The sequence below is a fragment of the Limanda limanda genome, chromosome 2, assembly GCF_963576545.1.
Source record: "Limanda limanda chromosome 2, fLimLim1.1, whole genome shotgun sequence".
Lineage (NCBI taxonomy): Eukaryota > Metazoa > Chordata > Actinopteri > Pleuronectiformes > Pleuronectidae > Limanda > Limanda limanda.
This window is the reverse complement of record NC_083637.1, coordinates 1,428,994-1,441,719: the sequence shown is the minus strand read 5'-3', so window position 1 is coordinate 1,441,719 and position 12,726 is coordinate 1,428,994. Positions and strand designations below refer to the sequence as shown.

General features: G+C 46.3%; 1 protein-coding gene across 2 annotated transcripts; it reads left to right on the top strand.

Moving 5' to 3' along the window:
- Positions 1-32: 32 nt before the first annotated feature.
- On the top strand, positions 33-11,878 carry pus10 (pseudouridine synthase 10). 2 transcript variants are annotated; one of them, XM_061088615.1, is made up of 18 exons: positions 33-155; positions 936-1,069; positions 1,165-1,593; positions 1,688-1,774; positions 2,271-2,305; positions 2,387-2,501; positions 5,692-5,753; positions 6,170-6,215; positions 6,897-6,961; positions 7,041-7,126; positions 7,212-7,337; positions 8,146-8,202; positions 8,305-8,381; positions 8,616-8,671; positions 8,791-8,908; positions 9,030-9,172; positions 10,211-10,310; positions 11,350-11,878. In XM_061088615.1, the coding sequence occupies exons 2-18, from the start codon at positions 944-946 to the stop codon at positions 11,386-11,388; spliced, it is 1,767 nt and encodes a 588-aa protein (XP_060944598.1). In that variant the 5' UTR covers positions 33-155; positions 936-943; the 3' UTR covers positions 11,389-11,878. The 2 variants fall into 2 exon arrangements, with proteins under 2 accessions (XP_060944598.1, XP_060944591.1); XM_061088608.1 differs by lacking the exon at positions 11,350-11,878 and adding an exon at positions 10,389-10,578.
- The last annotated feature ends 848 nt before the right edge of the window (positions 11,879-12,726 follow it).

Sequence of the window (12,726 nt, the reverse complement as noted above, 5' to 3'; positions counted from 1 at the left end):
ATTTAAACATTTAGCTGCGACACGCTGACTGCGGATCGATTGGTTGGGTCTGTTGGGGCTGCAGATGCTAGCGGGGGCTAGCATGCTAACAGGAAGTTGAAGCGTGTTTCCTGCCTCCACTTGAGACCCGAGTGGAAGAACCGATCCTCCGCCAGGTAGGTTCCTCTCTCGCACCTTCACCCGGAGCCCCAGGTCACATCTTCCCCCTGAGGCTGCAGGAAGCTCCGTGCTAGCTCCGTTAGCTTAGCATCCGTGTTAGCTCCGTTAGCTTAGCATCCCCAGAGCCTCATGCTGTGGCAGGAGTAACAATACTGTCTCCAGTCCTCACATGTGACCTGAGTGGAAGTTTAATATATATATAAAGTATAAGGATAAGCTGCAGAATCAAATGATTCAGGACGAGTAGAAGCTCTATTGACTCTTTAGATTATTATTACATGAATGTGCACTTTAACTGTTGTGTTTGCATGAAATAAATAGATTTGTGTTTGTTCTCCTTAAATATTGTCACATTTCCACAGAACCTGAAGTAACATCTACACATTACAAATAAAAACAACAACAAATCAAAATTCTTCAGAGAAAATGCAGCAAATCCTCACATTGAAGGAACTGGAACCGAGGACTGTTTGTTTTTATTCATTGTGTATTGAAAAGGACAGTTTGTCCACCAGAGAGCAGAGACACGTTTATTCATCTCTATGATCATCATATTGATCGTTGGCCTTTTACTTACTGGCAGATTTATCTTTACAACCTAATATCCAGATATGAGCCTGGTTGATTAATCGCTCAGGCTCTAGTTGTGAGTCCTGATCCTGGCGAATGAGAATCCTGCTCACACGATCAGACGATGGTTCACTCTCACACGGAGACTGAGCGGATCTGAACAGGTTGAATGAACAGAGTGTGTTGTGTCTGTCCTCGTCCTGCAGCTGTCGTCATGCTGCCTCTGAAGGAGAAGGACAAACCCATCGTCCACAAGCTGCTCTCTGCCGGCTGCTGCGCTCGCTGCGTCCTCAGGTTCTGCTGCACTCGCGTCCAGGCGGCCTACCGCCAGCCCGAGCAGGTGGGACACGCCCACAGCACCTGCTCATTCATCACCGTCTCTGAATGTCCAGTGTCCCCTCTTTACACCAGTTGTCCTTGTCTCGTCTCACCCAGGAAACGCTGAAGGAGCTTCGAGCTTTCATCAGCAGCACAGAAAACAGCAAATCCCAAGATGCACCAGCCTCAGAGTCCACGGGAGACAACAAGTCCCATGATGCAGCTGGGTCCGAGTCCGCTGGAGACAACAAGTCCCATGATGCAGCTGGGTCCGAGTCCGCTGGGGACAACAAGTCCCATGATGCAGCTGGGTCCGAGTCCGCTGGGGAAAACAAGTCCCATGATGCAGCTGGGTCCGAGTCCACTGGGAACAACAAGTCCCATGATGCACCTGAGGACCCACCGAGCAAAAGAGCTAAACTGGAACCAACCGAGACGGACGCCGGGTCAGAGGAGAAAGAAGAAGACGCTGCTGCCGAGTCACGTGTGTGTGTGGTGTGTTTGGGAATCCTGCAGGAGTTCTGTGACACCGCTCAGGCTGTAAAGGTGTGTGTCTGTGTGTGTCTGTGTGTGTGTCTGTGACGATCAGTGTGAGTTTGTGTGGTGTTTGACATGAATCTATGTGTTTGTATCTTCACAGATTGCAGAGGCAGTGAAAGCTGAAAAATATGAGTTTGACTCTGTGATGTGTTCCGTGTCTCTGCCGGCTCAGCTGTGTGTCCGTGAGGTGTGTGTGTGTTTGTGTGTGTTTGTGTGTCTGTCTGACTGCAACTCATGGCTACACACATTTTTCACCTATATCTAATTAATGGATCATCACTTGTTCTGTAGAATGTTGTTTTTCTTTCTCACTATGGCCCTAATGCTACACTGTTGTATATCCGTCCCAGATCCATGGATTATTCTGTGTGAAAACCTGAAAATGTAAAAGATTATCACATCCCGCGATGTTGAAGAAAGTCGTAAACAATCACGATCGTCACCGAAAGGGAAATAGTTCTGCGTTGACTCGTGTCTCTTCCTTCTGTTAAGTTACATGGACTCTGTTCCGTGGTCGTTGTGTCATCACGCTGACAAACGTAACCTCCTCCGAGGGGCTAAATAATCAAATCTCAAATTTGTTGTGATTATTTTTCGATTGATTCTCTGACTAATACTTTAAGCTCAAGTTTAAACTTGCTGTGGTATCTAATCTGAACTGATGTTGTGTGTGCGCCCTGCAGCACTCCTGCTGGCTGCACGTGAAGAAGGAAGTGAGGTAAAGTGAATCTTGACCTTTTGACCTCACTCAGGCGTCTCGTGGATCCTGAGGTTAAACTGCAACTCTTTCCACCTTCAGAGACAAGGGCCTGGTGCTGGACAAGGAGGACATCATCCCGCTGAAGGAGGCCTTCAAGTGGGTGGTGCAGGGCCAGGTCTCCAAGGGGCTGGGGGGGGTTGCCGTGGTTACCAAGGTAAGCCACATTCCACGATGAGAGAAGAGAAGATTTAGATTAAAGAAAGATTATTTCTTTCAAACTTGGCTTTCGTGCTTTGATTTGAACTTTTACCGGTCGAGGGAAAGATGAAGACTGAGTGCCTTGCTCATGGATACTTGGGTGGGGGGGGTGGTTGGAAGGAAGGATGGATGAATGGTTGGACGGTTGGATTGTAGGATTGACGGTTGGATGGATAGATGGTTGGATGAATGGATTGACGGTCGGATGGATAGATAGAAGGATGGATGGTTGGATGAAGGTATGGTTGGATGCAAGGATGGAAGGATGGACGGTCGGATGGATGAATGAATAGAGGGTTGGATGAATGTATGGTTGGATGGAAGGATGGACGATTGGATGGATGAATGAATAGACGGTTAGATGAATGTATGGTTGGATGAAAGGATGGACGGTTGGATGGAAGGATGGATGGTAGGATTGACGGTTGCATAGATATATTGTTGGATGGTTGGATGGAAGGATGGATGAATGGATGGTTGGATGAAGGTATGGTTGGATGCAAGGATGGATGGAAGGATGGTTAGATGCATGGATGGTTGGATGGAAGGATGGATGGTTGGATGAAGGTATTGTTGGATGCAAGGATTGATGGATGGAACGAAGGATGGATGAATGGTTGGACGGTTGGATGGTAGGATTGATGGTTGGATGGATAGATGGTTGGATGAATTGGTTGACGGTCAGATGGATAGATAGAAGGATGGGTGGTTGGATGAAGGTATGGTTGGATGCAATGATGGATGGTTGGATGGAAGGATGGACGGTCGGATGGATGAATGAATAAACGGTTGGATGAATGTATGGTTGGATGGAAGGATGGACGGTTGGATGGATGAATGAATAGACGGTTGGATGAATGTATGGATGGTAGGATTGACCGTTGGATAGATAGATTGTTAGATGGATGGATGGTTGGATAGAAGGATGGATGAATGGATAGTTGGATGAAGGTATGGTTGGATGGAAGGATGGACGTTGGATGGAAGGACGGATGGTAGGATGGTTAGATGGATGGATGGATGGATGGTTGGATGAATGGATGGTTGGATGAAGGTATGGTTGGATGCAAGGATTGATGGATGGATGGACGGCTGGATGGATAGATGGTTAGATGGATGGTTGGATGAATATATGGAAGGATGGACGGTTGGATGGATGGATGGTTGGATGAATGGATTGACGGTCAGATGGATAGATAGAAGGATGGGTGGTTGGATGAAGGTATGGTTGGATGCAAGGATGGATGGATGGTTGGATGGAAGGATGGACTGTCGGATGGATGAATGAATAGACGGTTGGATGAATATATGGTTGGATGGAAGGATGGACGGTTGGATGGATGAATGAATAGACGGTTGGATGAATGTATGGATGGTAGGATTGACGGTTGGATAGATAGATTGTTAGATGGATGGATGGTTGGATAGAAGGATGGATGGATGGACGGTTGGATGGAAGGATGGATGGATGGTTGGATGTTATGATGGACGGATGGATGGATGGTTTGATGGATCGTTGGATGGTAGGATTGACGGCTGGATGGATAGATGGTTAGATGGACGGTTGGATGAATATATGGAAGGATGGACGGTTGGATGGATGGATGGACGGTTGGATGGACGGTTGGATGGAAGGATGGATGGATGGTTGGATGTTATGATGGACGGATGGATGGATGGTTTGATGGATCGTTGGATGGTAGGATGGACGGTTGGATGGATGGATGGTTGGATGTTATGATGGACGGATGGATGGATGGTTTGATGGATCGTTGGATGGTAGGATTGACGGTTGGATGGATAGATGGTTAGATGGATGGTTGGATGAATATATGGAAGGATGGACGGTTGGATGGAAGGATGGATGGATGGTTGGATGTTATGATGGACGGATGGATGGATGGTTTGATGGATCGTTGGATGGTAGGATTGACGGTTGGATGGAAGGATGGATGGATGGTTGGATGTTATGATGGACGGATGGATGGATGGTTTGATGGATCGTTGGATGGTAGGATTGACGGTTGGATGGAAGGATGGATGGATGGTTGGATGTTATGATGGACGGATGGATGGATGGTTTGATGGATCGTTGGATGGTAGGATTGATGGCTGGATGGATAGATGGTTAGATGGATGGTTGGATGAATATATGGAAGGATGGACGGTTGGATGGAAGGATGGATGGATGGTTGGATGTTATGCTGGACGGATGGATGGATGGTTTGATGGATCGTTGGATGGTAGGATTGACGGTTGGATGGAAGGATGGATGGATGGTTGGATGTTATGATGGACGGATGGATGGATGGTTTGATGGATCGTTGGATGGTAGGATTGACGGTTGGATGGAAGGATGGATGGATGGTTGGATGTTATGATGGACGGATGGATGGATGGTTTGATGGATCGTTGGATGGTAGGATTGACGGTTGGATGGATAGATGGTTAGATGGATGGTTGGATGAATATATGGAAGGATGGACGGTTGGATGGAAGGATGGATGGATGGTTGGATGTTATGATGGACGGATGGATGGATGGTTTGATGGATCGTTGGATGGTAGGATTGACGGTTGGATGGAAGGATGGATGGATGGTTGGATGTTATGATGGACGGATGGATGGATGGTTTGATGGATCGTTGGATGGTAGGATTGACGGTTGGATGGAAGGATGGATGGATGGTTGGATGTTATGATGGACGGATGGATGGATGGTTTGATGGATCGTTGGATGGTAGGATTGATGGCTGGATGGATAGATGGTTAGATGGATGGTTGGATGAATATATGGAAGGATGGACGGTTGGATGGAAGGATGGATGGATGGTTGGATGTTATGCTGGACGGATGGATGGATGGTTTGATGGATCGTTGGATGGTAGGATTGACGGTTGGATGGAAGGATGGATGGATGGTTGGATGTTATGATGGACGGATGGATGGATGGTTTGATGGATCGTTGGATGGTAGGATTGACGGTTGGATGGAAGGATGGATGGATGGTTGGATGTTATGATGGACGGATGGATGGATGGTTTGATGGATCGTTGGATGGTAGGATTGACGGTTGGATGGATAGATGGTTAGATGGGGGGATGAATCGTGATTGATAATTGCAGGATGTTTCTCGTGTGTTCTTAGGGGGGGCTGGAGGTCGGAGTGGAGTTCACCCACGAAGCTACAGACGCCGACTGCCACTTCCTGTGAGTAACGAGCTCTGAGAGAAGAAGAAGCTGGAAGTTTGTTCTTCAGTCTCCGACCAGTAAACTGTTCCTGTGTTTCAGAACCACTGTTTGAAAATTAAGATTTAATAAAACACTCCTACGCATTGTTAGGTCGACCAAAGTTGAGCAGTTTCTTTTAAATCATCAGAATTACACGACTCTGCATAGAGCTTTTAATTTGAAACTACGGCTACAGGAAGTAGAGTCATGTGGCAACTTCAACGTTAAAAGATTCTCAAAGCGAAACAGGACATTGGTGTGGTATGTGTGCTGAGCATGAATATACAAATATAAAATATAGAACATTGTATAAAACTTAGGAGGCTTTTTAAGATTTGATAAAGTTTACTGCTGTGCTGACCTCTGACCTTTGTTGACCTCTGTCGACCTCCCAGTGCCTCCGTGTGTCCCGACTGCTTCAAACCCGCCAAGAAGAAACAGGTGAGTGGACACGTCACATGTTTAATGAATTACCTTTCAACATAATCAGGAACGAGTCTTAAAACCTGTCGTCTGTTCAAACTTCACGATAACCTTTCTTCATGTTTTAATTATTTCAATTTGCGGTTTAAAAAAAGATACTTCCTCCATTTGTAGTTTAAAAATTAGTTCACTGTGACCTTTGACCCGTGAAATATCCGGGGTAAAGATCAGGTCGTCAGCTTCTCTTTTTTCACCTCGTCCATTCGCTAGATAGATAGATAGATAGATAGATAGATAGATAGATAGATAGATAGATAGATAGATAGATAGATAGATAGATAGATAGATAGATAGATGACTGCAGCTTTTATTGTGAAGCCATATTCAGTGGACCTTCACAGGTGAATTAGGCCAGGAAAGGTGGTCAATGTCGCCACCTACAGTTCACTTTGTGACATTACCACATGACAGAATCTATAAATAATATTCATCAGTAATTACTTCCCCTCCTCTCCTCTCCTCCTCTCCTCTCTCCTCTCTCTCTCTCTCTCTCTCTCTCTCTCTCTCTGTCTCTGTCTCTCTCTCTCTCTATCTCTCTGTCTCTGTCTCTGTCTCTCTCTCTCTACCTCTCTACCTCTCTCTCTCTCTCTCTCTCTCTCTCTCTCTCTCTCTCTCCCTCTCTCTCCCCCCCCCCTCCAGTCGGTCTTCACCAGGATGGCGGTGGTCAAAGCTCTGGAAAAAATCTCTGAAGCCAAATTCCTCAGGTGAGCATCTCTTGATCTCTCAGCTCTGGATTCCTCCTGAACGGCGCCGGTTGAAATGACGACTGTTGATTTTCTTCAGACACTACCCGTGTCCTCCGACGCGGACCTCCAGCTGCTGCAGCCTTCAGGGCGTCCAGTGTCTCCACGTGTCCCTCTTCATCGCAGGTATCGTAGACCACTGATAAAAACATGCAGTGGTTTGAGTCGGTGTCTGAACGATCGGGTTTGACCTCAGTTTCCTGATGTTCAGGGCGATACAACAAGTTCTCCCGCACTCTGCCTCAGACGCCCTGGGTGATCGACGGCGAGCGGAGGATGGAGTCGTCAGTGGAGGAGCTGATCGGTGCGTCCGTCCTGTCGTCCTTCAGAGCCGAGGGTGAGTCCACGCAGATATCGCGTGTAGTTAGTGTTTGTGAAGCAGCAGCAGGTTGTCGGGTCCGACTCGTTCAAACAGGAACATGTGGGAACATCCAGGTGAGGGGCGGAGCCTGTAGAGCAGCAGGGGCGGAGCCTGTAGAGCAGCAGGGGCTGAGCCTGTAGAGCATAGATTTACATAATAAAGACTAGATGTCTCGTCTGCGTTGCCGGCCAACGGAGACGAAAGTCCGCACATGGCGGCCATCTTGCTAGGGGGCAGCTCTCTCACCCATAACATTGTGTTGGTACATAACCATAACTTACTCAAATTTCAACCGATTTTTAAACGGTTTGGTTTGTTATAAACGTCAGAGATGTAGATATGACACTGCATACTTATGAATATTTATGATATTTTCTATAAAAAAATTAATAATTTATGCAGTGTCATATCTACATCTCTGACGTTTATAACAAACCAGATTGTTTAAAAATCGGTTGAAAATTGAGCAAGTTATGGTTGTTTACCAACACAATGTTATGGGTGAGCGAGATGCCCCCTAGCAAGATGGCCGCCATGTGCGGACGTCCGGTTCCGTCAAACGAGACATCTAGTCTTTATTATATATATCTATGCTGTAGAGCAGCAGGAGGCGGGACATGACGTATAAACTCTGCTGTGGACAGATCAGTGTTGTGGTTTCCAGCTCCTTCACACGGCGTCGGCCTCATCACCAGAAGATCTGGAACCTCTTCGTCTTCGTCTTCTACGTGTTCGGCTCCTCTTTGATCTTTGCTCTTTGATCCTCTCTTCTTTCTTCTCACAGGTTTTAACTTCTCCTCGTCCGGCAGAGAGGACGTCGACGTCCGGACTCTGGGAAACGGTGAGACGCTCGGTTTTGTTTTGTTTTTGCAGACGAACTTTTCTCCTGAAGCGTGAAGACTGAAGGTTTGTGTTGATGTTGTGTCTCTGTCTCGTGCGGCAGGTCGTCCGTTTGCGATGGAGCTGCTGAATCCTCACAGAACCAGACTGAGCCGAGCGGAGATGAAGCAGCTGCAGGAGGTGAGAATTCTTCAGTCTGCTTCAGAACACGAGAACGTTTTCATATGAAAACACATTCTGCTGCTGGTCCCGTTTAAGTTGGAATTCATCAGGATGAAGTTCCCACAGGATGTAAATAATATGACACAATAAACGCCTCTACGGCAACAGGACTAATTTAACTGTTCACTGCCGACGGATCAACACTTTGATGTTTCCACGTGTTCCTAACTTGATCTTTTTGAATGTTTTTAGACGATTAACGAGTCTTCAGACAAAATCCGAGTACGAGACCTGCAGATCGTCTCCAGGTGAGAAGAGTTCAGCTCGACAGGAATAACCTGCCCCTGCTCTTAATCTAAATCTATTCATTACTGTGTGTGTGTGTGTGTGTGTGTGTGTGTGTGTGCGTGTGTGTCCGTGTGTGTAGAGACGCCATGAGTCATATGAAGGAGGGCGAGGAGGATAAGACGAAGTCGTACACGGCGCTTGTCTGGACCAGGAAACCGATTCAGAGCGACGATATCATCTTCATTGGTGACATCAAGGTCACTACACACTCACACACACAGACACACACAGACACACACACTGTATTAGTGGTCAGCAGTAAGACACTGAACAAAAGAGTCAAACAGGAAGTAAAGATTTGAGTTTGTTGATGTTCAGGAGCTGACTCTGGATCAGAAAACTCCTCTGAGGGTTTTACATCGCCGGGCGCTCGCCGTCCGACAGAGAGTCGTCCACAGCATGAGCGCTCGCTTCCTGGACCCGCATCACTTCCACCTGGAGCTGAAGACACAGGCCGGGACGTATCCTCACGTCCTGTGTCCAAGATGGATGGATGGATGGATGGATGGATGGATGGATGGATGGATGGATGGATGGATGGAAGGATGGATGAATGGATGGTTGGATGGACGGATGGTTGGATGAAAGGATGGACGGTTGGATAGATGGACAGTTGGATGAATGGATGGATGGATGGGCGGTTGGATGAAAGGATGGACGGTTGTCTGGATGGATGGACGGTTGGATGAAAGGATAGATGGTTGGATGGTAGGATTGAAGGCTGGATGGATAGATGGTTGGATGGACGGTTGGATGGAAGGACAGTTGGATGGAAGGATGGATGGATGGTTGGATGTAATGATGGATGGATGGACGGTTGGATGGATCGTTGGATGGTAGGATTGACGGTTGGATGGATAGATGGTTAGATGAATGGATGGGTGGTAGGATGGATGGTTGGATTGTAGGATTGAAGGCTGGATCGATAGATGGATGGATGAATAGACGGTTGGATGGAATAGTTGGATGAATGTATGGTTGGATGGAAGGATGGATGGTTGGATGCAATGATGGACGGATGGATGGATGGACGGTTGGATGAATGGATGGATGGACTGTTGGATGGGTGAATGGATTGACGGTTGGACGGATAGATGGTTAGATGAATGGATGGATGGTTGGATGGACGGTTGGATGAATGGATGGATTGATAGATGGATGGATGAATAGACGTTGGATGGAATAGTTGGATGAATGGATGGATGAATGAATGTATGGTTGGATGAATGTATGGTTGGATAGATTGAAGGAATGGATGGATGGAAGGATGAATGTATGGTTGGATGCAATGATGGACGGACGGTTGGATGGAATAGTTGGATGAATGGATTAAAACAATGTTTTTAAGTGATTTTGTTCTGCACTGAATTTCTTGTTTTGAATCAATTCATTTCTCTTCAGATGTTTTTAATGAATCCTCTTTATTCCTCATTCACCTGAACATGAGGAGTTATGAGTTATTGATCTTTGTGTCGTTGCTTCTTAACGCGAAGCGACAGCTACATCAAAGAGTTCGTCCACGGAGACTTCGGCCGCACGAAGCCGAACCTGTGTGAGCTGCTGCAGACGGACACGGACATCCTGGAGCTGGACGTGGAGGTGAGACCAGAAACAGCCACCGGGGGGCGCTGTCTCACACACGAAGGTTTTCATCTGAAGGTTCTGTGTGTCCCTCAGGGTTCTCTCCTGGGACCACAGGGGTTTTCTTTGAGTTCCTGTTGTCTCGCGGCGTCTGGTCCTTTGTTCCTCTGGTTCCTGTCTCCCCGGTGAACTCTGGACAGATGAGCTCAGAGACACTTGTAGATAATAATCGTCCTCTCGTTCTCTCTCTCTGTCTCTCTCTCTCTCTCTGTCTCTCTCTGTGTCTCTCTGTCTCTCTCTCTCTCTGTCTCTCTCTCTGTCTCTGTGTCTCTCTCTGTCTCTCTGTGTCTCTCTCTCTGTCTCTCTCTGTCTGTCTCTCTGTCTCTCTCTCTCTGTCTGTCTGTCTCTCTCTCTGTCTCTGTGTGTCCCTCTGTCTCTCTCTCTGTCTCTCTCTCTGTGTGTCCCTCTCTCTCTCTCTCTGTCTCTTTGTCTCTCTCTCTGTCTCTCTCTGTCTCTGTGTGTCCCTCTGTCTCTCTCTCTGTCTCTCTCTCTGTCTCTCTCTCTGTCTCTGTCTCTCTCTCTGTCTCTCTCTCTGTCTCTCTCTCTGTCTCTGTCTCTCTCTCTGTCTCTGTGTCTCTCTCTGTCTCTCTCTCTGTCTCTCTCTCTGTCTCTCTCTGTCTGTCTGTCTCTCTCTCTGTCTCTGTCTGTCCCTCTGTCTCTCTCTGTCTCTCTCTGTCTGTCTCTCTCTCTCTGTCTCTCTCTCTGTCTCTCTCTCTCTGTCTCTCTCTCTCTGTCTCTCTCTCTCTGTCTCTCTCTCTGTCTCTCTCTCTCTGTCTCTCTCTCTGTCTCTCTCTCTGTCTCTCTCTCTCTGTCTCTCTCTCTCTGTCTCTCTCTCTGTCTCTCTCTCTGTCTCTCTCTCTCTGTCTCTCTCTGTCTCTCTGTCTCTCTCTGTGTCTCTCTCTGTCTCTCTCTGTCTCTCTCTCTGTCTCTCTCTCTCTCTCTCTGTCTCTCTCTGTGTCTCTCTCTGTCTCTCTCTGTGTCTCTCTCTCTCTCTCAGTCTGTGGATGTGGACTGGCCTCCTGCCATCCCAGAGTGAAGGTCTCCCCGGGGCCTCAGACCTGGTCCCGGACCCGAGAGCCGGCGGGTTCGGTCTCGATGGTTCTGTCTCAGCGCCGCTCGACCCGTTCGGACGCTGCATCGAACCGACCGCCGAGGTCACGTGACAGCGATGGTGAATGCTGATTGGCTGTGAAGAGGACAGTTGCTCGGGGACGTTTGTGACGTGTTCACTGATCCTTCAGGAGAACCTCAGTCATTATTTTTCTTTTACATGTTCCAGCAGCAGGTTGTTGTTTCCATCATTTCAAGGAACCTCAGATTTAAAAACATTTGTGTCCATCTGTTTATTTCTAACATATTTCCACTCAAGGATAAAATGTAATATTTAGATCTTTTTGCTGAGGTCACAACTGGAGGCAGTTACACTTCCTGCCACTGATATGATTTCCGATAACTGAGCAAATAGATCTTATTTATGAGAACCCTTAGTTTTTTTTTGTTGGAATCAATAAAGCAACTTTACCAAAGTGTTTTTGCAGTTGTACTTATTCTCCTTTTCTTTAAATCACTCTTGAGTCTTTTAGTTAAAAAACTAATATTTTGCTACTGAAACTTAATTCCATATTTACATTTTTTGGGGCTGTTATATATTAAAGCTTGAATTATAGACAATTTAATTCCAAATATACCATCGGTCAAAATAAAACTACTTTGTGTTTTGTTTAATTTATTTATATATATGTTGAATGAATGACTTAATACTACAAATACTAAAACTTACTATGTTGGAACGTGAACCAGAGCTACTGCTAAACAAAGGATTCAAGAGGACTTATTACATGATATATATTTATACACAATGTATTTATTAGATTTCAAACAGTTGTATGTAAGCTAGAGTGAAACGTTTTAGAAATGAAGAGTCACGACAGCAGAAACCCTGAAATGTATTTCTTTTAATTTAATTCAAAATAAATACTACCACGGCGGCAACGCAAGTCCACTACTGGGTTCTTGCCCTAACGTTTTGGTAAGAAAACAAACAAGCAAACGATCCAAAATGAAATTTTTTAAATAAAATAAAACCAAATAAAAAGAGACTTCAGTTAATGCATCCATCATCATCATCATCATCATCATTATCAACATCAGCATCATCATCATCCTCCTTCACAGACTTTCAAGAGGTGCCTTTTTTTTTAACGACATACAAGGTAACACTGCGTAGAATGACCAACATAAATAAAACAAACACTATGGTACAAAAGGAGGAGGAGAGGGAGGAGGAGCGAGGGATGATGGAGGGATGATGGGACTGGAACGACCTGATGGAACCAGCACTGCAAACAGAATCAAAGGAAAACGTTCATCCACA